Source organism: Apteryx rowi, unplaced genomic scaffold (assembly GCF_003343035.1).
Source record: "Apteryx rowi isolate R43461 unplaced genomic scaffold, aptRow1 scaffold_324, whole genome shotgun sequence".
Lineage (NCBI taxonomy): Eukaryota > Metazoa > Chordata > Aves > Apterygiformes > Apterygidae > Apteryx > Apteryx rowi.
The window spans coordinates 656,525-681,827 of NW_020449686.1; the positions used below are offsets into that span (position 1 = coordinate 656,525).

A 25,303-nucleotide genomic window follows, 5' to 3' on the forward strand; every position below is an offset into this window, starting at 1 on the left:
GGGGTCCGGTCCGGTCCGGCCTCCCCCCATCGCCTGACGGCGGAGGCGGCGCCCGCCTCGCAGGTGGGGGAAGCGCCGCCTCGCCAACGGCCCCGGGGGCTGGCGGCGGCGGCGGCGGCGGGTCCCTGCGGCGGGGAGGGTGCGGGTGGACTTTACCCCCACCCCTCCGGTCCCGGCCGGTGCTCAGCCTCCCTCGGCCGTGCCCCGGCGCAGGGCCGGGGTCCTCCTCCTCCTCCTCCTCCTCCTTCTCGCCGGTCCCTCCCTTGCTTCCATGTTATGTCGCATTTCCCGGGCTGTCCGCGCTGCCCGTGCCCGGCTCGTGTTCCGCGGAGCCTCTGCCGGGATTAAACCGGCGAGGAGGCTCCCGGCGGGACGCGGGCGTGCGCTGGGAGTCTCCGTGTCGAATCGGGCGATCGGGTAAGGCAGGCTCGCTCCCCTGCTGGTGAAAGTGTCGCGGGGAAGCGGCGCCGCTGTTTACCTCCCGCCCGTGGGGCTGCTCGCAGGCTGGAGCGGGCAGGAAGCGGCGGCGGCGGCGATGGCGCGGCTGGTGGCGGTGTGCAGAGACGGGGAGGAGGAATTCCCCTTCGAGAAGAGGCAGATCCCCCTCTACATAGATGACACCCTCACGGTGAGTGCCTCCCCTCCCCCCCCCCCCCCCCCCCCCCCCCCCCCCCCCCCCCCCCCCCTGCTTACAGCATGTGCAGACGGGATGTTGCAATCCCCAGGCGAGGCCTTTTCTCTCCAGACAGGCCTCCTAGGCTCCTCCTTTGGCTGCTCTCCCCGTGCTAGTCTGGGGGACTTTATAGCACTTCGGGTTAGCAGTGCTTGACGGGGCTTTTCTTTATTTTTTTATTTTTTAATCCGTTTTCCACCTCGGAAAACACGCATATAGCATAAGAAGAAAGTTCCTGCTGTGTCGGGGCCTGCCTATAATTCATTTTAAAGACTGACAAGTGTGTCCGTACCCAAACCCAAATGTGGGGCAAAACCATTTTTTTCAGTTAATAAAGAAGGGGGGTATATTAACGTTAAAAGCCAACTTCATGACTAGTTAATTAGGTTTTTAAATAGGCAAGGAAAGGCTGAGGGCGTTTTTGATGACTTTGGCTTAAAACAGATATTTTAGAGCCTGTGGTACCTGCTCATATGTTTACAGCAGCAAATCTGAGAGAGTTTCAGTGTAGTATTCTGACTGGAAAACTATGGGGATTTTGCTATCTCCAGAAGATTGAGTGGGAAAATGAAGTAAATGTAATTTGAAGGCTCTGTAGTCTCTTTTCCTCTCCCTCACTTGTTTAAATGGAGGTTCAGAAATTGCATAATAAATGAATAGAGAGCAAATGGAAGAAGTGTTTCTCTAACTACCTCATTGTCATTTGTCCTAACTTTTACAGGGTAAAAATGTTGGGTTGAAAATAAAATTGGATTTTCATAGTGTAATTGGGTATCTTAATTATTCATACTTGAATCCCCTTGTTTTCAGTGCTGTATCTTGTGACAGTAACTGCTGTGTTACTTAAATGATATAAAATGTATCCACTTTAAATTCCTGCTCTCACCTTTTAAAATGGGAGAATGCCTGACTTGCTGTAGGTTTTTTTATCAGCTTTGTAGTGTAATTTCTCCCATCTTTCAGAACAAAACAATTCAGTATCTTCAGGCAGTCTCTAAGCCCCCCCTCTTCCTGCTGTTAAAGACTTATCTGTCTCAATCTCTTTTGTTTTTCTTGCACTTGAAAAGAGATTTCTTGCTGTGTTTTAGTTTTGATCATTGTAAATGACTGCATGTTATTAATTTACCAAATGCCTTCACTATTTTTTTTGGTTTTATGTAGTCTGTCATCTCTGGTTAACTGTGCTTATATGTTAAGCAAAGTTTCCCTATGAGCTGTCCAAAGTGATATCTAGCTCCTCTGCAGTGGCTGGTTAGCTGGGAACCCAGCATTACTTAGGAATAGTGTAAGGTTTTGATGTCTTGTCTATTCCTTGAATATTATTTCCCCTCTCCATTCTTCATATAGTTTTAAGATTTTTTTTTTTTCCTGGACTCCCTAATAAAAATGATTCATTAGGGATTTGTCAACTAGAAAATTTACCATGCTCTTCTTGGCATTTTTTGTACTTAATAGCTTGAGAGAGAGTGCGAAAATTTGGCTATAATGGGCATGAGATAAATGACTTCTGCTGGCCTAAAATACCATTTGTGATTGTAGTCCAGGTATTTAACTTCCTGCCCCAAACTTTCTGCAGTTGCATGATGTTGTCATTATCATTTTACTTTTTACACCAGAGAAAAGCCATAGTCATGACTGAAGAAGTTCCTATAGCTGTAAATCAGTTTTGTATCCAGCTGGATGAAAGGCATTTATGTAAGTGCAAGTCATCCTCACCATAAAGAAATATTGTCCTGCATCCATTTTTTTTTCCATTCTTTTCTGTTGTTACAAAGCACTCAGATTTCTAGGGGATCTGGCAGCTTTTATTTGGTAAAGCTGTGGAAACAGGCGAATGAACTTCTTAGCTTCCTTGTCTTGGAGCCTAAACAAATTCTACAATATACTACTTGAATTCCTACAAGAGCTATTGCAAAAGATGCAGTTGTTTTTGAAACAGATGCAGTTGTTTTTGAAACATAATATTATATCTTTAGATTTGTTTAAAATTTGTGTTGTTTATTGATATTAACGGATTTGTGTTGACCACTTTTAAAACTCTCAGAATCTAAACACATTGTGACGATTTGATTTCTATTAGTCAGTTGGAAGCCTTAATCTATGCCCTGAATCTAAAAACAGTGAATCAGTGATAGCAAATTAGTAAATGAATGGTTTATAATGCTCTTAGACTTTTAACATTACTTTGTAGAAACTTCTTAGGTGCAATATGGTATTGCTCTGCTAAATGAATTGTTCACTATCTTACACTTTTCTGTTTCTTATCTCTCAACTAGAAATTAAAGGAAGTTGGAATATTTAACTGTTTTCATTTCTTAAGCAGCCCTTATGATCTCTAGAAGGCATTGCGTTTGATGTGGTATTGTGGGAATTTTTTCTTCAGTTCAGGACATGATGGTGGTTGATGTTTAACTGGTTAATAAAATCTCGTCAAACTGATGCATGAATTAATTTGGTCTTTGATAATTTCACTCTGTTGTACAAAACACCTAGGGGTGTGGTCTGATAGTGGGAGATGAAGGGAGAAAAAGAAGAATAATTATCTCTTCTCTGCTTTTAGCAAATATTTCTTTTATTTGCATGTAGCTCATTCCCCACAGGAACATCAGATTAGCAGTGTAGGAAACCTGTAATTCTGCAGCAAAAACTAGTGCTGCTGGTAAGTGTGTGTGGGTCAGGGGCATGGAAAGAGAAGTCAAAGAAAGGAATATGGGAGAGGTCAGAATTAGCACTGACTGTGGCGCTGGTCTGCACAGAGACTAGAAAGCTACGCTACTGTACCAGTTCTTGCACGTGTTAGATCATATACTGCCTCGCTTTCCAGCCTTAGAGAATAGATGTTTATTTTGGAGCAATGTTGAGTGCCTGTAAAACTAAATGTATCAGTTCTCTGGAGATAATGTCAGCAGTTGTGAAGACAGCAGGGAATTCTTTCTTTATCAGTCAATTAAAGGAAGGTGGAGGCGGGGTAAAGAATTAATCAAACAATTTCATTTTGGTGTTGACTGGTATTAGAGTTGGTCCAATTTCAAAGTTATTTGGTCTTTCAGATTTTAAACTGAACTTTCTGTATTCATATTGATATATTTTGTATTTCTCATTTTGGATGAATAAAATCAACTAAGTCAATCCTCATTCCTCCTAGTTGTTTTCATTTTTCTCCCTGGTTGTTATGTTAGATTTTTGGCTGAAAATGATTTTACTGATTTTTCAAGAAATTGTCCTCTTTGTTGCTCAGTAATTGGAAAAGAAATATTATTAATTACTGTACTAGTAATCACATTGTTCTCTAGGCTTAACATTTTACTTTGAGCCACTTGAGAATTGCAGCTGCAGTCATACAAAATAAAGTGTACCTTGGAGTATCTTGTTGAATTAATATGGTTTTAAATTAGCACTTTGAAAGAGTAGGCTCAAAGTCATTAAACTGTGGTGACTGTTTCTTCATGGCTTTACAGATTTAGTTAGGCTTTTGGGTCAGTTTGGATCTCAATGTGTTGAAATACAATATATATATATTTTTTTAATTGAGGCATGTTTTCAAGTAATGTAAATAGTGTAATACTGATGTTCCATTTAGTAACTTTTGTTCTCTCATAAAACAGCTTTTTAAGGGTTGTTGTTTATAGACTGCCTCTAGAACCTTATATTAGTGAAACATTTAGTTAAATTGGTAAAACATTCACTATCTTAACTGCTATTTTTATCTCTTTCCAAGCTTTGAATATTGTAATGTGAAAAGAATGAGAATTTAACATCCTTTCTGTCTTCTTCCCCTTCCATCCCCAGTGCACCTCCCAGAAACTAAAATAAACTAATGGCTCTGTGTTTGACTTTCTGAAAGCTTATTTTTTCCTCTTTCTCACATAGATGGTGATGGAATTTCCTGATAATGTACTAAACCTTGATGGACATCAGAATAATGGTGCACAATTAAAGCAGTTCATTCAGGTAAATCCATCAGTCTGTTTTTAAAAAGGCTGCGTATCAGATCTTACTTTCCTCAGGTTTGTGCTTTCACTTTTCCAGGGGGTTGTCACCATATGTAGTAATGAATTACTTAAGAGACAGTCATCACCTATATGCAATTAAATATTGGTACCAAAGTGCACTGGGTGCATTCGTTTTCTGTACGTCACAGCCTTTATATGCTGTTGTCTTTACAGGAAGAGATTGCTGCACATCTAATTTTTTTTTTTTTTTTTTTACGAGTTTTCAATTCTGATTTATCTTCTGGTCACTGCCAGTTTATACTTAACAGAAATTAGTTTCTAAATATATTTTAGTTTAATTCAAAATGCTCTTGAATTGCTATTCAAGTAGTGTGTGTTTCTTAAAGATCAAGTTCTTATGATTTGTACCAAGATAAAAGTAATGGGCTAGTTTATAGATAGTTTCTAGTTGAATAGTGAAAGACAGTTTTGTGGTCCTGTGAAATTTTAATAATGGAAACTTTTCTATTAACAATCTGACAAATAACTATAGCACTGTTAAACCTGTAGCAAATAAAAAATTGTGCTGCTTGGTGTCCAAAAGAACAGGCCAGTTTGATGATATGCAGCTTGCACTTCTTCAGTGTGGTCTTGACTGCAGCAGTTCAGACATAGGCTGCATATAAAGCGTAGCTGTGTTGTGAGAATAGCTCGTTTCTCCTGTTGCTGTGACTAGTACTGTTAATTACTGAAAAGAGAAGGATTATTGCAGAATACTGTCACTTGACAAACTGTTTAATGTGCCTTTTTTTAAGAGTACAAACTTTAAATGTTATCTGATAATAGCTTTACCTTTTATAATATGAATAAAAATAAGATGAAATGAAAATGTTTTTTCTCTTCCGTTCATGCCTTTACACTTTCTGTGGGATTGATTAGTTTCGCTATGTTGTATGGTCTTTTCTTCTTTCTCTCTCCAGCAGTTGTAATAAGTCATTTCTACATTAGGAGTGTTTGACTGGTATGGTATGACAATAATACAGAAAATACAATTGTGGCAAAACGCTCCCTGTATAGATATAATTGTGGTAGCAAAGCTGTATTTTGTATAACCAGGGAAAAATGACACTCACAGTTAATACACTGACAACACTGCTTTTATAGATAGAGTTAGAAAGTGCCAATAGTGCTGATATTGTAAGTGCAGGTATGTTGTTTGGTGTATGAAGAAGGGACTCTCTACTTGGTGTAGCTATGCTACTGGAAGTTCAATGTTGTCAAAGTCGGAGTCTGTAATACAGCAGTTAGAAGAAGAAATAGAAAGGTATGTGCTTTTCTGTGTGTGTATGCACATGGATGTGTTTGACAGAGGAACCGGGAGAGGCTCTTAACAGTGTTTATTGATGTAAGAAATATCAGATGGTGTTCTCTTTAATGTTTCATTGTTAGCATGCATTGGATGTTCCTCATTAAAATAGAACATTTCACCCTGACTAGTAATGCATGCTTTTTCAGGTATTAGATTTGTGATGTGAAATGGCCTGTAGTCTTCCAGGAAAAGTATTGCTAAACATGTCTTGGTCTGAATAGAATAGGTTTGTTTTAAATAAAATTTCCATATATGCAAATTACTAGCTAGTGTTTAAGAGTTCAGAAAATTCCTACCTCTGTGCCCAAGATAAAATGAGTGCGAGTAGAGAACAAAAACTTTAAAAGTTATATGTGAGAGCTCAGGTGGAGAAGGCGGCCTCCTGATGATAAAGACAGGGAGGTGTGCTGTTCCTTTGGAAGCAGTATTTGCTGATTTGAGTGGTGAAGGAGAGAACAAGAGGAGAAAAAAACTATTTGCCTTTCTGAGGATAGACCCCAAGACTTGAAGGAGAATTGCTCCTATGATATTAGTTGGCATGCTTTTATTTATACATTAAGTATTGTAAGTGATATACAGTAAGATATTGACCTGAATCTGAGCACTGCACACAGTTTCCATTTAAAGTATATTTTGAAAAGGAAATGCAGTTAAAAGCAAAGAAATCTTTGAACAGTTCAAGATCTCCAAAATAATTATTTAATTTCTTGCTCTCTTTTAGCGGCATAGCATGCTTAAACAACAGGATCTAAATATTGCCATGATGGTGACGTCACGTGAAGTTTTGAGTGCGCTTTCTCAGTTGGTCCCATGTGTTGGCTGTCGTCGTAGCGTGGAACGTCTGTTTTCTCAGCTTGTTGAGTCTGGAAATCCAGCTCTTGAGCCCCTAACAGTAGGGCCAAAGGGGGTTCTTTCTGCAACTCGAAGCTGTATGACTGATGCAAAGAAGCTTTATACACTATTTTATGTGCATGGGTAAGTTAAACCCACAGCTATCCCAAAACTGTTCAGATTATACTTACTGTCTGCAGAAAAGGAGAACCAGCTTCTATGTATATTACTCTTCTTTAGCTTCCTTGTTAGAGATATTGAATTGTTGCAGGTTTGAATCTGATAGCTCATACTTGTCTTCTACAGCCATGTTAAACTAGTTGTTGGTCTGTCTAATCTGGGGGGAAAAAAACAAACCCAAAAGACCTAATCTTTTGTATCATCAGTTGCAGAGCTCTGATTGCAGCTGAAAGATAGCAATATTAAATGCTTAGCCGTTAGTCTCCAAGCTGGCGCTGTGGGTTTTTCATGATCTCTGAAAGAAAAGGGTTTCTTCACCCCGCTACTTTACATAGAAAATTTGCCTTCTGCTCTTGAGTAGAACAGTAACACTGAGAAAGTGAAACCCTCTGGGTCTGGCTAGCACAATATATAGCCTCAGTGCCATTTGTTTCTCGGCTGTCAACAGACCAAACAGCGACTGCTCACCACAGTGTGCCTGTGCTTTCCAGCTGGCTTCAGCTCATGCTACTTCTTGCTCCAGTTAGCAGACCAGTGAGAAAAGGTTAGTGCAGAGCTGGGGACAGATTTGGAAGGCACGGCAGGTGTAACTTGGTATTGATAAGTTGCTCTTAGTGGTTCCCTGCACTTTTGAACTAGTTGTCATTGCTCCAGGTCTATTATTCATAGAGTAAAGTTATGTAGTAGCTTTTTAGGTTGTGGGCTACATTGCTTCCTAGGGTTTGCTTGGAAACATTCTTACTATACTTTCCTGGGCTACTACAAGTTTGTGGGTCATGAGTAAACAGAGTAAAAGCAGTGGAGGACGGGAAGAAGATTTTTAAATTTAGTGTTCATTAGTGTACTTCTTTTCTGACAGATGAGCTGAATTAATCCCTTTAAAACTTCACTGGATAATTATGTTTTCAGAATATTGAGTTACTTTTTTGTCATTTTTCTGTAGGTCCAAACTGAATGATATGATTGATGCAATTCCCAAAAGTAAGAAGAACAAGAGGTGTCAATTACACTCCCTGGACACACACAAACCAAAACCTTTGGGGTAAGTTTAACATGCAGAATTCAATCTAAAATATTTAAGGAATGGAACTACGGATACTAATTTCTTCTTAAGCACTGGGATCAATTTTTATGCATGTGATTTGTTTGCCAGAGTAGTAGTTTCCAAACTATTTGGATTATGGTAGATGCAAATAGTTTTGTGGGGGAGAGGAACAGAAGCACCCAGCAATTTTGGGCAGCGTAAGTTGCACAGCATGAGTCTTTTTTCATAGGTTTTCATAATAGGGTAGTTAGCCCTTCTGGTAAGACTGTCACTGCAGTCATAGGATGTTTAATCCTTTTCCCACTGACCTTATTCACACTTTAGTTTTGTCCAATAAATAGACAGTACGATAAAGTCTCCTGCCCTCCCAGTGCAAGATATGCGCTCCTCCTTCTGAGAGCTGTCCCTGTGCCCTTTGTCAGAGCTCCCTAGGACAGTTGCTGATGCTTTCATATGAAATTTGAAATCAACTGTTTCTTACAACTTGCTTGTTAGCTCTAGCTGTTGAAATTTTGACTCTTAGCTCTTGAGTTTTTTTTTTTTTTTTTTTTTTATTTAATATAAAAAGATACTCATGTTTAGTTTCAAAACCAGTTGCTGAAAGCCAGCTTGGCCATTACAAACCAGTGCTCTCTGTGCTGTTCATTCATATCTCTTGTCTGACATGGCTTGAATGATAATCTGCTCAGGGCAGGGATAGCTTCTGCTTCAAGCATTGAAGTCCTATTCATGGCTGACTGTAATATAAATGATGTTCACGAAAGGCAAATCAGTTTTCATGTTTTAAACCAAATGTTTGATGGGTGCAGTTTTCTCACATTGAGGTGAAAGGGTACATATTAAACAAATATGCACCGTTTTACTTGGGATTGTTAAAAATGTCTTGTGTAACTACTAATAAAGGAATATTATTATTGGACTGCAGGGTTAAAATTGAAAATTTGTAGAATGTATTTTCTCAAAATGTGACAGATTGTTTTGAGTACATCAGTGAAAAAGATGCATATATGCTTCTGTGTATTAGAAGCTGAAATGGTTTATTCCAGCTGGTTAAACAAAAAAAACCCCAGCCTTTAAATCTGTTCATTCTTTATTGTTTTTTTTAGAGAGGTGATGACCAATGAATTGGACTACTGTGCTTAGTTGGAGTGTATTGACACTTTTCTAGTCAGTTGTGTTCTGCTTCTGGTTAAGCATGCAGGCTGTCAAAGATTGATCAGGGTTTCCAGTTACAGGACATGTATTTTTCTATGCAGACTTTAGTCTCTTTGGGTTTAGACTGATCCCCTGAGATGCTAGGCTTGTGGAATTTGACACTTGAGTTTACTTGCACTGCTTGAGGATAGTGGTAACTAGTCATTATCTCCTATTATATTTACAGGCCTTTCATATAATTGGTTTAAAGCTTATGTTACATAAACAAAAGATCCTATAGTTGTATTTAAAAAGAAAAGTAAAAATTCGAAGCTATATGAAAGTGTTAAATCTCTTCAGTTTGTTTATGGTAAGATTAATTACTTCTATTTAAGAACATATATCCTGGAATCTATACGTACCATTTTGGCAAGGCAAAACAACTGTGAAACTGAATGAATAGAGAGATAATGCTGCCTTTATTTCCTCAGTTCATGCTGGAGTAAATCACCTTAGTATTTTGAACAGTGTTGGGTTAATAGTAATATGTGGAAGAACAATATTTTAATGTATTAAAAGTAAAGCTTTTGGCTTTATCTGATAACATGGTGTGTGGACAATCAGTATAGTTTACTTAAGAAACATGGCTTGCACTCTGCTTGCTCAGTCAATATTCATTTATTATGCTACCAAAGTGATCGGGGTGTATCAGTACTGATATTTCTCCAAATAAATCTGCTGCCTGGAAGCAGATGTGCTAACAGCCTAGACATGGAGATGTCAAATAGGATTATGTTACAGAACAAGTTTTGTTTATCAATTTAGAGCTTCTGCTCGACTTCATTACAGCAAACTTCTTCAGATGAGTTGCATCTTTGTTAGTTGCTTTATACCGAGAGGGGGAAAAAAAAAAAAGCTTTGGATTGTAATTGTGCTTTTAATTATACAAGTTACCTAACTATGAATACCAGCTAATACCATTTGAGAGTTACTTGACATTCTCTGTTTAAGTGTACCTGGTTTATCACTACTGTTTCATTTGGGGCTAAGGAGCATTTAACCTCTGGTAAACACACATGCAAATACAAATCTGGCAATTTACTGAGATGATAGTATAAATACAGACTCTTGAGGTACTAATTATTAAATAGGAGTGTTTCCTCCCCTGTTTTTCCTATTCTGTCTTAACTATGCATGAGCTTAAATAGAAATGACTGTTCTGGTAAAATGTCAAGTGTAGTCAAGCCTGTAAGTAAACATGACTTGCTATTTAAGGTTTATTTTTTGCTGAGAGTACTTTTAGCATATCCAAGTTCAAGTCCAGCAAATGTATGTAGTTTTAGGGTAAAGCTTTTTAACAAATTTTGGAAGTTTAATGTAGGTTTTTTAATGGTTTCCCTGTAGTGGTAGAGATGACTATTTTTCAAATTGCCATTTGAAATGCAATCTGCTAGAAATATTAAAGCTCACATATATTTAATATTCTGAAAAATTATTGCTTTCTTTTAGCTGTAATTTTTTAAAGTCATTATAATCTGGGTTTATGAACACAGACAGCAAACTTTGTATTTCATAGCTGACCCTAGTTTTTCTGGAAGTTCAGGCTTAGCCTATACAGTATTCAAAGTAAACTGAGGAACACTGAAGCGTTTTGATAGCGTTTGTTTAGGAAAAATAACTAGCTGATAGTAGACTTGGTATAGGTTTAAAATTTCTTTTTAATACTGTGCTACAGTGAAGGGAGCAGTAGCACACTCAGTACAGAGAAATTAAATGCAGATAAGAAAAGTAGTGAAGACAGCAGGAAGGACAGCAAGTGTAGGATCACTTTCCACTATGGACCTTTCCAGGGAGCAGTCAGGTAAACTAAAGATGCTTTATTTTGCTTCTTTTCCCCACCTCCTAAAAGGATAATGTACAGTCTTTGTTTCTTATGATTTTTTTTTTTGCAGGGGTTGTTGGATGGATGTGTGGGAACTCATGTCTCAAGAATGCAGGGATGAAGTAGTTTTAATTGATTCTAGTTGTCTTTTAGAAACATTAGAAACGTATCTACGAAAACACAGGTATGTTAAGAGAATTAAGACGCACCATTTTGAATAATACATGCTGCATATTCTTGTGAATCAATATGTATAAAGTGCACACAATGTTTAAAAGTTTACAGGATTCCTATGATACCTTTTTAAAACTGAAATTCTAAGGTTCATAGTAATAGACAACCTCACAAGATTGCATTACAACGGTTGATGATTAAGTAGATTAAGTATTCTTTGTATTTTACTCATTGTTCCCAGTTATAGTAGTGGAAATGGACAGATGTTAGGTGAAGTCACAGCTATTTCTCTCAATTTTTTGGTTAGGATTAAATTATAAAAATTTGATGTATTACGGTTGGATATGTTCAATGTATTTTTAGTCATCTTTAAATACAAATATGAGAGTTTTACCTGCAACTTTAGAACTATCCCATGGCAGCGATTAGTATTCTAGCAGCAATTTCAGCATGAACAGACTCATGAACATCAGATTTCTTATTACTTTTAATTTTTTTAGTGGGACAGGCTGTACACTCAAGAGATAGCAAGAATTCTAACTTTAGGTAGCTCTACCCTCTTTTTTTCTTCATGTTATTTAAAGTATTTTAATTGATGCCTTTAGAACTGTATGTGTGTGTTTGAGGGAATTTTGGATTACTTTCAGCGCTATACTAATATAAATTAGTATTAAATCTGTGCGTTCTTAATAATACAGAATGTTGAAGTTGATGCTTTCTACGTACAGAAGTTTTCCTTTCTGTGAGGGTAATTGATCTTTCAGTTCTTTTACAAGTAACCTGCTCTGTTTGGGACTGTCTTCTTCTAGGCTTTTGGGGAGTATGTGCAATTTCAAAATAATGTGAGGTAAACTAATAGAAGCAGGAGGAGATTTTAGACTTGGTGTTGCTTATAAATGACTTTTAAAACAGGTGTTTATGACTTAATAGTTCTAGTGCTATTACTTCTCTCTTGCAGGAAAAAAGAGGCTACTAAATTATTGTTGCATGTGTATGGTAGCTATCATACTGATGAAGAAGTTTTAATTTCCAGTAGTCTCAAGGTTTTGATATAAACTGTGGGGGCACAGATGGGTGCGGGGGTGGTGGTGTGGAAATAACACTTTGGAAACAAAATAACTTTAATCTTCTGTGACATTAAACATGGTGTTGGCAGCATTCCTGATCCTAACCTGCAGTAATATTACTGTTTTGTTTCCTTCCAGCACAGAAATTAGCCTGTTATCATAGGTCTATCAAACATCAAAACATGTTTGACTTAATGTTGCCATGTGACTGGACAAAGTAGGGAAGGGAAAAACGCTATCCAGAGATGACAAGAAGAGCAAGCTTTTCGGGCTGAAAGCTGAAATGTGAGCAGCTAGTCTGCCTCGCATTTTTAGAATAATATAGCTAGAGGCTTTGTAGCTTCTTGAAGATGGCTACTGTTTTAAAAGAGAATGAGCTTAATTTGGTTGTATTGTAATTATAATTGACTTCATAGCTATGCTGTTCTTATATTAGTTATCTGAGCTATCACATGTTTAAACTGAATATATTGTGTTATGAGTAAATCTTGTTTGGCTACCTGTGTAGTAATCTAATAATTCAAAATATGTTTAAAGAGACTTGTAGTGGAAACAAGAATTTTTCACAGCAGGCAACAAAGGAAACTTTTTTTCTTCTTACCGCTTATCACTGACTTGAGTATACTTTAAATAATTGCTGTAAAGTAACTTGGAGTGTGCCACTTGAGGAATATTGTGCTGGCTTGTACTAAAGATGTGTGTTTTTTTCACTGCTAGATTCCTGATTTTTGAATAAGTGTGGAATTGCATGTCCATCTAGAAATTTCTTCGTATTAACCACTAGCTGATTTATGCCTTGGAGTGTGAAAGTTGATATCCAGACTTTTAATATATGATAGGTATTATAATGTATATAATAAACTTACACGGCTTACATCCAAAGTCTTACTATTTTACGTTTTGAAGTAACATAAACATTTGTATGACCTAGCTTAAATACAGCATGTACTGTTGCATAGCTCAGTATGTTATAACTTAGATTAAGCTGTTCTAAACTTCTGCTTGAATAAGAATTCAGTTCTGTTATGTTCTGTTTTAATACAGGTTTTGCACGGACTGCAAAAATAAAGTACTTCGGGCATACAATATTCTTATTGGTGAGCTAGACTGCAGCAAGGAAAAGGGCTACTGTGCTGCACTTTATGAGGGTTTGCGTTGCTGTCCACATGAGCGTCATATACATGTATGCTGTGAAACAGATTTCATCGCGCATCTGCTGGGTCGAGCTGAACCAGAGTTCGCAGGAGGGTATGAGTATGTAATTTGCTAGAGTGGGCTATCTAGCGCTTTGCTTCTTTATTTTATTATTGAATGTATTTTGCAAAAGTGATTTTTGCCTCTCTGCTGCATAATAAACTTTTGAATGTAAATATTCATATTGAAGTATACTTTCAAGGTAGTGCTTCAAAGTAGTGAAGACTTTATAAGTGCTTTTAACTTTAAAGTGCATTTAACTCTAAAGGCAAGACTGAAAGAAATTGCTAAAAGTCTTCTAGTTCATTTGTTCACTCATTAGAGCTGCCTGCTTTTCCACTGAGGTGTTCAAAATATGCGAAATAGAAAGAGAGCCTTGGTTGAAAGTTTTACTGAATGCCAAGCGTTCAACTTAATTTTGTCACCATTTGTATGTTATAGTAATTTCTGAATTTGTTTTAGCATCTTAAAATCCTCCAATGAAAAATACAATTCTGAGCTTAACTTTAGAACTAGATCATAGTTGTGTGATTAGGAGGGGAAAACCTTTTATAGTGATTTTCCTTAATAGATGATAGTTACAGATTAGTACTGAAATACTTGTTGCAAGGTGAGTATGTATAAACTTACATGTGTGTTGATACAGCTTCAGTTAGCTGGCACTGACACAGGTGTCTAGGAAGCGGAAATATTTGCTATAAACTAAATAAGTATTCTAGGAATCAAATGGCTGCATCTCTTTGACATTAAAACTCTTCTGATCCCTTCTAATAACAGCAAGCAGAGACTGGTGGGGTAACACCTTTGGAAGTCACAGGGTGGAAGGCATAGTGCAGCTTTACAGTGCCATGCACAGATGAACATGTCAGGAAAGTAGTGATATTTTTGACCTGATCCTTTCTATTTTGCATCTGCATGCAGCACAACAGAACTTGATTAAAAAAGCTGTTCATGCAAACATATCTTCAGTTGTGCATTTAAAAAATACTTCATTAAACTGCTTTGATCTTTCAGTAGACTTCTGGCTACTTTAACAGTACCTATACTTTGGTTCAACTCTTCCTTTAGACGAAGAGAAAGGCATGCTAAGACAATAGACATAGCCCAAGAAGAAGTTTTGACCTGCCTGGGTATTCATCTTTATGAAAGATTACACCGAATCTGGCAAAAGTTGCGGGCTGAGGAACAAACGTGGCAGATGCTTTTTTACCTAGGTGTTGATGCTTTACGCAAAAGCTTTGAGGTAAAAATCTAACTTGTATTTGAAGTGCTATAATGACTGCGTGCAATTACACTAAAATTCTTTTTCTGCTTTCTGCTAACGTTGGACTGGAAGAAGCTTTCAAGGTCTTGCATTCAGTCCCCCATTCATTGCAGGCAACAGCTGCGTAATATCAATGTATATTAAAACTGAGCTGCATTCTGCAGTGAAGTGTACCGGAACATAAGAGACTGGAACTTGTTTGCTTTCACCTTTTACATACACTACAGTATGCAGGATTTTCTGTGTTTTTCATTCACAGTGAAGTTACTGCTACTGATAGCATTTAAAGTAGCTCTGGCTACAACAGGTTTAAACAGTTCTACAGCTTGGGTAATTAGTAAAAATGGAAGCTGTGCTTTGGAATTACAAACACAACTGCTAAATCTTGCATTCGGTGTGCTCAGTGGCTGGTTTCAAAGACTTTCTGTAACTCTGTAAGATCTTGAACTTTAGACAGAACTCTTGTTCAGTTCCTTTAATATATTCCAATAGTATATTTAACGCAAAAATATCAGTAGATTTATCTTGCCCTTCTATGTAGAATTTTTTTTATGCTTGTTCTATTCATAATGGCTGTTCTGTCTAAAAAATTGGGGGAGGAGGGATAAAATCAATTTGGGAAAAATCATAGTAGAACTTTAGTTATTTCTTTTTTCAAGTATTTCTTTTTTAAGACTTCTCTTGCTGTGGAAGTGACATTGGACTAGGTGCACTGTGGCGTTTTTATCATGTTTGTCTTGGTGTTTTTTCAGTCATATCGATACTTGTTCTAAATTAATATTAATGAACAGCAATATGCTTAGATACTTGCTATGTTTCTGAAATATATCTGCACTTTAAAAATTGGAGTGCTTAAAAATCAGTTAGATGACCTGCCTTTTTCAGTGGTTACCCTAGTCAAAAAGTTGCAGGAATTCTGTATCAATAATGCTTTTTTTTTTTTTCCTCCCCATGCTGTGTTACATAATCAAAGTTCCTATCATGTAAACACAGATCCACAAATGTATTCAAGTCTGTAGCTTTTCACTGAAAATTGTGAATCTGGGCTCTAAGTTAAAAAAAAAAAAATCAAATTGTCCCACGTACATAATCTTCTCCAGCAGTCTAAATTTAATGACTAAATCTGAATAAGCAGTTTTTCTTCTGGTACTGATAGTTGTGTTACTGTGACTTTACCATAAAAAGTACTTACCGGTTATTTTCCTCCTCCTCTTTTTTTTTTTTTTTTAATAAATGTAAAAGCTTGAGTTGTGATTAATGTCTATAAATAGATCTAACATCTTATAAACAGATGGCTGTGGAAAAAGTGCAGGGTATTAGTCGATTGGAACAACTCTGTGAAGAGTTTTCAGAAGAAGAAAGAGTGCGAGAGCTTAAACAAGAGAAGAAGCGCCAAAAACGAAAGAATAGACGGAAAAATAAGTGTGTGTGTGAGATCCCTGCTCCTTTGCAGACAACAGAAGAGAAGGAAATAAATCAAGCAAAGGTAAACACTGATAGCTGTTCGTTTCTGCTGGTGTTAAATAACTAGACTTTTAGTTTGGTGCTTTGTTCCTCAACTCAGCGCTCAATTTTAGAATGCTTGAGAGGTTTTTACTGTATTTCATTTCTGGAAGCTGGTTTTGGTCACTACTGGAATTTAATAACTCTTTCAGATTAGTAAAGTCTTTTTGTAAAGTGGTTGCTTGGAACTCTTCGGTCTTTTCTTTTAATCATAAATCCAGGTGATTAGGTAAAGCATGTTAGAATATCTTTGAATTATCATTTCTTAAAGATCACTCAAATTAGAATATGGGAATTCAAATGCTAATCAAAGACAACTACCATTAATTTTTTTTTAGGGAGGCTTTTCTCTGTGGTTGATTCAACATATGCTGCTGAATAAATGCAATTATTATTCTACATCTCTTGGCTGAACTAGAATTCTGTTAACTACAGATCATATTCTTGTGAGGAAAGTAGGGTTTTTGAGTTGTCTTGTACTTCTGAAGAATCATAAGAAAGTGTCTGTTATCACTGTCAGCTGTTTTCCTTGTAGGAAGAGTATCCTTCCTAAAGTTGCTGACTGAGCTACTTTCAGTACTTGCATTTATTTTTTGTTTTTAAGGAAAATTCAGACTTCATTGAAAATAGTTGCAAAGCCTGTGGTAGCGCGGAAGACGCTAACAATTGTGTAGAAGTAATTGTTACTAATGAAAGCACTTCTTGCACCTGTCCTAGTAGTGGTACCCTATTAGGCTCACCTAAAATAAAGAAAGGTATGTTAAATTTCGTAATTTTTATTTTAAAATCACCGTTCATGGGATAAATGGTGTTTGGATAATCTTCTAAAAATTTTTGGAAGAGGTCTGAAATGTTTATTTTGTCATATTTTTAAGAATGGCCTGTTGGTAGAGGTATAACTAAAGAGTGTGTAACAACTACTAGAGATGACCGTAATTTTTCACTTCATCTCAGGTTTGTCTCCACACTGTAATGGTAGTGATTGTGGCTATTCATCTAGTATGGAGGGCAGTGAAACGGGATCTCGAGAGGGATCAGATGTGGCCTGCACTGAAGGCATTTGTAACCATGATGAAAATGGTAGGTTTGGCAAGAACTTAATATTGTTTTAGTATAAACAAAACTTCAGAAGTGTATCTGAGAATGAAACTCCTTGTCTTTTGCAGGAGATGATTCATGTGTCCATCGCTGTGATGACAAAGAGGAGGATGGAGATAGTTGTGTAGAATGTTGGGCTAATTCAGAAGAGAATAACACAAAAGGCAAAAACAAAAAGAAGAAAAAGAAAAGTAAAACTTTGAAGTGTGAGAATGAACATGTAAGGACCTTAGCTTATATCAGAATACTTATTTAGTTACATACATTGTAAAGTAGTTACAAAAGTATTTCCAATTTGGATGGTGACTAATGTAGTAAATAACATGGATCTTCTATTACCTCTCCATCCAAATTTTTGTAATTGAAGTCCTTCCTAGAACAGGTTCTGGCAGAATGATTCTCTCTTCTCCTGTACTTCCAATTATGCATGTTTTGTGTATTAACATGTCGTTCCCCCCCCCCCCATTTAAAAAGTATCCTTGCAGTCTTTTTCAATCTTTTTCCTTCCTCTTCCCCTGCCACCTCCATCTGAAACTTGAATTGTTTCAGTTTTAACATGGCTAGGAGTTCACTACAGATGTTTTCCCTTTTAGATTCAGAAACTTGGAAGCTGTATTGCAGATCCAGGTAACAGAGAGACCTCAGGAAATATCATGCACACAGAGTTTCATCGTGACAAGACCAAAGACACACATGCTGAAAGCTGCTGTAGCTCGGAAAAAAGTGCGCAGCAGTTGCCTTGGTTTGAGCATATGAAAAATGTGTCACAGTTTGCTGAACCAACAGAAGTGTCGCTTGTTCCTGATACTGGAAAAGGTGCCAAGAGCTTAGTGGAACTCCTTGTAAGTAACCACTTATTCTGAATTTTAAGTTGTAGCTTTAAATCCTTGGGATTGAGGATGAGGTCTAGAACTCAAATCTCAATGAAGAAGTTCTACAGCAGATAACATAACTGAGCCAGAAACTCATGGCTTACTCTCCTAGAGTTTGGTTTGTTTGCTCTTACACTTTCTCTGTAAAGTGTATGTATAATTCAGTTGCTTTGCAGGGGAGGAGGAATTGCCTATTGCTGCAACATAAGTGACAGAATTTGTATTATCAGTATTCATTATTAATAATTGTATTATTCCTTGAAGTGAAGTGTGCATTATTGTTGCCTTTGTGCTTCAAATGTTACTTCCCAGCACAGACTCCTCGGACAATTTTCTTCCATCTTCCGTTCCTTCCCCTTCTCCTTGCTTTTATGTACTTCATTTCTTGAATGTCAAATATAAGCTGTGCTCTTCCAATGGAAACTAGCTAAGACTGAAGCTGATTTTGCTAGAGTTCATGACTGTGTAGGCTGCCTCTTACCCAACAAATAGCAGAGCACTATGATTCAAGTGACTGGATTAACCAGTTAAGACTACTTGTGTTGTTGTGACATGAAGGCTACATCTTTCTGCAGAGCGACTGTGGACAACATGTAAAATTGAAAGACAGGTGTATGGTACAGGAAGGGCAGTCCTTGGGTTCTTACATGCTTGTTTTCATTTGTAGGATGAATCTGAATGCACTTCTGATGAGGAAATCTTTATCTCACAAGATGAAATACAGTCCTTTATGGCAAACAACAAGTCTTTTTACAGCAATAGAGAACAATACCGACAGCATCTGAAGGAGAAATTTAATAAATACTGCCGCTTAAATGATCACAAGAGGCCCATTTGTAACGGCTGGTTGACAACGGCTGGAGCGAACTAAATACAATAAAATAGCTCTGTCTTTCATTGAAATTCTCAAGATGACTACTGCGCCTTCTCTTTCAAAAACTTAATTTAGTGACTTATGGCAAAATTTTATCTTAAATTAATGTGATTTTTTTTTTCTTGTTTTTTGGGGGAGGCTGGTGGAGGTGATTTCATTAATTTTGTTCTTTCTTCAGGCTTGTATCTTTAGTTGAGTAGCTGTGCAAGCCTCTCTTATAATTTAAGCCATCTCTTTTCATTAAATGTTTCTCTTACTGTGAGACTTACAAAAAGCAAACTAGTGGCAAAGTAATGTTGTACCTATAATTCTGTACAGAATGACAATGAGCTGAATATAAGATTTTACAAAGTAGACATCCATTGGCAAAATGTTTTGGATGTAATATGTTAAAGCGCAATGTGCAAAATTTAAATAAAGAATATTTATTAATATGCATAGTAAAAGTTGGTGTACATGTTTCTACTTTAAACACTTATTTCCGGCAGTTTGAGTTCTTGCTGTTCAGTGCAGATGGACAGCTGTCACTTCAGTCTGTGTAGCTTCATGGAGGTAGTTGTAATTTGAGCAAATTTTCCTAGGACAAGGATTGTTATTTCTGTGGCACTCATGAAAACCAGTTAACTTGACTGTATGATTCTCCGCTGTCACGTGGTGTAGAGATCTTCAAGTTATTGCAAACAAGCTGGGTCCATAATAACCTGGCTGTGTCAGTGTGGCATTGTACCCAACCTAGTTGGCACTGCTGAGGTTGTGTACTGCACGCCAAGCGGTTACTGTGCTTCCCGGGTCTTAGATAGTATATCGCCATGGCATGGCGCTACACGGAGCTAGCTGAGGTGTCTCTAAACAGTGTTTTGCTGTGTAGACATGCTGTATAAATTTTGACGTTACTGCTTTGCTAAAGGTCAGCGTGCTTAGTGTGTGGTGGTACTGAACTTGTTAGCACAGAGCCTATAGCATTTTGGGGGGCTTTTTCATGAAGATAATTACTGATGCCAGTTAGTTAAGAAACTGCTGCACTTGTTTTCCTTATCCCCTGACAACGCAGAATCGGAATTTAATCCAAGAAAAAGCAGATTGTTTTCAACACACCTTGAGGTTTGCTTAATGGAATAATGAATTCTGTTCAGAGGATGGAGCACAGGTGCTCTTGCACAAACATGCTTTCGACCATATTGTGTTCTTAAGGACACGGTATCTTATGGCATAATGTGTTTGTAATAGGGTGATCTGACCAGTGGTGGAAATATGGTATGTGGGAGATTGAGAAAAAAGTAGTTCAGTAACTGATACTAAGTAGACAGACTGGAGATGGTGAGATGGTTGTGCACAGTAAGCATCCAGATTCGGCTGCCATAATCTAACTTCTGTGGCAGCTGCACTTTCTTCTAGCTGATTACTATAAGGTGTTCTGTATTGGTATGTGCCTAGACAAGGAGGCTATTCATTGTGTGAGTGCAATTCAAAAAATGTTGGAATTTTAAAATGATGTAGGCAAATTGGAATTGAGATACGAATGTCTTCCTAATCTTAAAAAAAAAAAAAATAATAATAATAATTTTCATGTTTAAGGCAGATAATGCTCTGCTAATGCGCATCCTTGCTTTATTGTTTTATGGCTGTCTTACAAAATCAAATGTGGATAATATGTTCTTGTGAGTTCTAGCTTCATAATTTTTTGAAGTTAACTGGTAATACTCTTAGATATTAGTTAAGCATTATATTTGTTAACATACATTTAATGATTATTTCACTCGTACAAAACATGCAAGAAAACTATAAAAAGATGTGGATGCAATTTTTTTTTGATGTGATAATGCTTAGATTTTAGTGGCAACTGCCACTAGAAGAGGAAGATTCTGTTTTGTTTTTTGCTAGGTGGATTTGGAGCATAAGCAGAATTATAGAATATCATTCCTAATTCCATGTTCTCTGGACTGTAGTTCACTAGTCTTTCTGATCAGCGGAGAGACACAGGTTTGTTTTCTTGGCTTTGCTCTATGCTTTCAACACAAGGTAAAGTTGCACTGTGCTTGCAGATGCTTAGTATGCCTAGTGTTCTTAAAATGAATCCTGAGAATTAATTTATTTCAGAATAATAGAAAACTAGTCCTGTTTTTTTAACTGTGTGGTTCACAAAGTGAACTTCATGAAACTTCAGCTTCCTTTGAAGCAACATGTATTCTGTTGTCCAGCTTCAAAGAGAATGCTTTCTCAGCTGCTCTCAAACATTTGCTGTTACAAAAAGCTAATTTTAAAAATGGAAACCTCTTCCTTTTGAACTGTGAGGAAGGGGACCTTTACTGTGACAATTCTTTTTACTTAAATATCCAGTTTGTCAGCTATAGTTAAAACGGCTAACTTCAAAGTGCTGAACTGGCTGGCTGTGTACTGCTTACGCATACACGAAGGCTAGTTCAAATGGCTCGTTGTTCTTGTGGATTGCTCAAACGATCGCTTTTAAGCGGAGCATTAGTTGTTTTGTGCTTTTCCAAGAACTGGAGTGATAAGAAATGTAACTAATTTAGATCACTTTGTTTTGAATGCAGTGTTATCGCAGAACACTCAGCAATTTGGTACTTGCTGACACAGGCCAGAAGAGAGAACTGCATACCTGGGGCACTTCTATGCACGTGGCCAGCTCAGGTACTAACAGTTGCAGTAACAAATACCCCCGAGTTCCTGTATGTAGCCTTGCTTCTCCTCGAACGGTAATGTCCGCGCTATCGGTGCACGCTAAAGATTTCTTACAGCTATTATGGCCAAGGGGCCCTGCTTGTTGCAACAGCCCCAGCTCCTGAGTGTGGCTGCCTGCGTGGGGGCCTTGTGCTTGGTGCGGGCCCCAAGCCACCAGCCACCACAGGAAAGTCTCCTGCAACCGTTGCCCTTTTGGGCAAGATACACAAGTGTTAGTTTATTTTCTACAAAATGTAAAGAAGCCTGAATACCTGTGTTCTTTAAAAACTTCCAGTGACAGGCTGAATAGTCGGCTCTAGGGGATGTTACTTAGGAATTGGACTTTTACTAGTGTTCTCCTTTGTTTTGTGCAGGTTGAAAGTAGGTTTAAATTAAACCACCCAGCAGTGCATGGCAGGCAGAAAGGGAGGGAGGAGGAAACAAATGCAAAATGGTTTTCCCAGTGCACTCTTGCAGCAAGCAGCTGCCCTAGTGCAGATGAAACCTGAAGGACAGCATTTCTGCTCCCCATCCGAATGACCCCAGAGCCAAAGGGAGAGCTTCATTCCAGTTAAATTGGGCAACTCATTATCACAGCATGGTGAGGACGTGAGAAGCGTGCATGGGTTCAAAGAGTGACCAGACGTCTGTATCGGTGGAACACAGTCTGTCGAGGGCCATCAGATGCAAAGGTGCAGAGATGCTCTCTGGCCTGGGAAGTCCCCCAGCTGCATGTGACTGCAGTGTGTCGCTAGCTGCTTGCTCTGTTTTACACCCTTTTTCTAAACTTTTGCTACTAATCGCTACTAAAGACAGTAGGGAATTCAGTCTGTGCCAGTATGACTGCGTTGTAATTCTTAAATCCTGGGAGGTTCTTGTATTTGCTAGTGGGAGGTCGGGGTATCAGGACTGGGACCTCTACTGTAAGGAAAGTTGCACTCATCAGGAGAATCCAAATAAGATGCATTTGACAGAAATTCTCATTTCCAGATTCTAACAAAGCTGTTTCATGTGAATGCAAGTACGGCCCATGTATCATGTTAGAGAGGTGTCCATGATTTTGCTCTGCATCTTGAGGAAGACTACATCTGTACCCAAACCTTGAAAGATCTATTCTTTTTTTCCCCCTGTTCCTTGTATCATTTTGTATGCAGCTGGTCTATATTATCCAAATGTGTGATTCAGGACTCGTTTTTAATTCCTTGTATTATCTGTGTCTTGTTGGTAACCTGAATGTTGCTTTGCCAGAAACAATGTACTCGTATCTCAGATAAATTCAGAGATGCAGAGAGCTTTGCACTAATCGCCATGCTACTTGCACATGCTACTTGCAGTATTACATAGTCGCTAGATTACTGGTATGACTGTTCATGCTGCAGCCAGGAGCATTTTGATGACCATAATCCTTAGATCTGATAGATAACTTTACCAAAAACTGCAGTTGCTTCTTTCAGGGCCGGTCCACAGAAGTGTGCATTTATTGCCTGCAGTGGGGAATGACTTGTCTATTCACATTCATATTTTTAAAATTTACAGCTATCCATATGTCCATAATGCGAGGAAAAGATATTTTCAATTTATGTCTAACTTGTAATTGAGACTTTTCCAGTATCTAAAGAGAATTGTCAAATCCCCAACTTTTCTTTCTTCTTTCATAAATCCAGGCTTCTGTCTCTTCAGTTTCTCTTAATCAGTTTCTTCCAAAGTTTCTGCAAATTATTAAGGGATGATCTCTATTCCTTGAGAGGGAGGATGACAATCCTTTTATAAAGCTCTTTTATCCTCTGTAAGAACTCTTGGATTTGATTTTACGAAACATGCTTTTTCCCACGAGAATTAACCAAGCTCCCCTATCTCTGTAGCTCTCTAAGACTCTGGCTCACTGCTTGGTTGCGTGTGGGCTCTGTTCTTCAGGTTTAGATCCCGGCATCTGCGGCTGTGGCCACGGCCCAGGGCTGCGTTTCGCAGGGCCGAGATAGATGGCAACTTGGCACCAGTGCCTGGGAAGCGGCGTCTCTCTCGCACGCAGCATCAGCCGGGATGTGCTATCCCCGCTGTAACGCCAGCTCGCTGAAGGTGTGACTATGGATAAATACCATTAAACAAAGTTAAAAGAATCCCTCTCGGGTTTAGATTTGAGAGCCTGGAATGTATCTTTGGAGGCTTTGACCTCTGTATGAAATAATTAAGCAGCCTTCTCACAATGTCTATTAGCAAATGACTAATTTGATCAATGACATACAGTCACAGTATTAACTCGTGTAATTACATGGTTTAAAAGAACAGAAGTTAATATGTCCAATTCCATGCTAAGGAATAATTACATTTGATTTAAAACAATCTCTGTTTATTACCTGAGCTGGCAGTGTTTTACCTTTAAAGGGAAAGTCATTTAAAAGCATTTCATCTTTTTGATTGTAGGCTATGAAAAATCCCTGTTTGACTTGCTTTCATTGTAGTCACACCTGGAATAAAAGTAATCTGCTAGTAGTTTTGTTACAGATTTGAAAATGGTCATAGGGCTTAGCTTTTTAATTGTGTACATTTTGGGAAAACATCCCAAACATGGCAAGCTTATGAAGTTTCAGCTTAGTGCTAGTGTTTAAACTTCCCAAACCTGTATTTAAAATGAACTCTGCTGCTGCACTTTATCACGCCTCCTTCGTTCCCCGGTGCCGGGCAGGGAGCAGCGCTTGTGATGCATCCTCGCGTTACCAGGATAGGATTTTTGTCCTGTCAAGTGAGGACCAAAAAGTGCCCTCGGCTCTGGCTGAGCAGCCTGGGGCTGGCACGAGCCTCTTGTGGAGGGTGAAAGCAGCCTAAAAAGATGGAAGATTTTTACTGCATTGCTGAAATTGTGGGAGGAAAAAGTCACTTGAGAGTTCACGCCAGTTACCTGCCTTACATCTCTCTCCTGAAGTATTTTGTCTGCTTTCTTCTCACTCTCTGTCTGAAAAGCACTGAGAAAACTAATTGCTGATATCATCCAATTTTTGGAAGGTTTTCTTTCTGCTTCAAGCCTCGCTTTTTTTTCCAAATTCATCGCACAACCTCGCAGGGTTTCTGGGCTCTGTTTGTGGCAGCTGATGCTCTTCCCGTTCCCTCGTTGCACCTCCGTGGAGCGTAACCTCTCCCGCGCTGAGCGAGCGGCGCCTAGCACAGCCGTGCCAGAGCTCCCAGCAGCTCCAGGCCCCTCTTGGCTTTCGTTTCATTTTGGGAAATGATTACTGTTCCCCCCTTGCCTCGGCACCTCTGACCTGCAGCCTCCGGCAGGCTCCCTGGATCTCCCCTCGCGTGTGCCGTGGGAGCCGGCCAAGCCTTGGGGAGAGCTAATTATAGCTGCGCCTGGCTTGCCTTTTGACGGATATAAATCAGCATTTTAGCTTTAGACTTGCAGCCGCCAGGCTCGAGTTCGGTCCCCGTTTGAGAGGCGGCGGATGGGTGAAGCCTTCCGAGCGGCGAGAGGCTGCTCGGCGCTGGGCACCTCGCTGAGCCCTGGCAAGCTCAACACACGCCGGGGGCGGGGCTCGCC

The 25,303-nt window shown here is 38.6% G+C and overlaps 1 protein-coding gene and 1 long non-coding RNA gene across 3 annotated transcripts; both read left to right on the top strand.

Moving 5' to 3' along the window:
- The first annotated feature begins 412 nt into the window (after positions 1 to 412).
- Positions 413 to 19,530, top strand: GGNBP2 (gametogenetin binding protein 2). 2 transcript variants are annotated; one of them, XM_026071357.1, is made up of 13 exons: positions 413 to 628; positions 4,544 to 4,624; positions 6,696 to 6,949; positions 7,929 to 8,027; positions 11,117 to 11,230; positions 13,332 to 13,541; positions 14,550 to 14,724; positions 16,037 to 16,231; positions 16,853 to 17,003; positions 17,203 to 17,328; positions 17,415 to 17,566; positions 17,940 to 18,188; positions 18,886 to 19,530. In XM_026071357.1, exons 1-13 carry the CDS (start codon positions 536 to 538, stop codon positions 19,087 to 19,089), a joined length of 2,103 nt encoding a protein of 700 aa, XP_025927142.1. In that variant the 5' UTR covers positions 413 to 535; the 3' UTR covers positions 19,090 to 19,530. The 2 variants fall into 2 exon arrangements, with proteins under 2 accessions (XP_025927142.1, XP_025927143.1); XM_026071358.1 differs by having other exon boundaries at positions 13,332 to 13,535.
- Positions 19,531 to 20,036: 506 nt separating this feature from the next.
- On the top strand, positions 20,037 to 25,243 carry LOC112968780. The gene is made up of 3 exons (XR_003254434.1): positions 20,037 to 21,072; positions 21,645 to 21,741; positions 22,146 to 25,243. It is a non-coding gene; the product is annotated as an uncharacterized LOC112968780 (long non-coding RNA).
- The last annotated feature ends 60 nt before the right edge of the window (positions 25,244 to 25,303 follow it).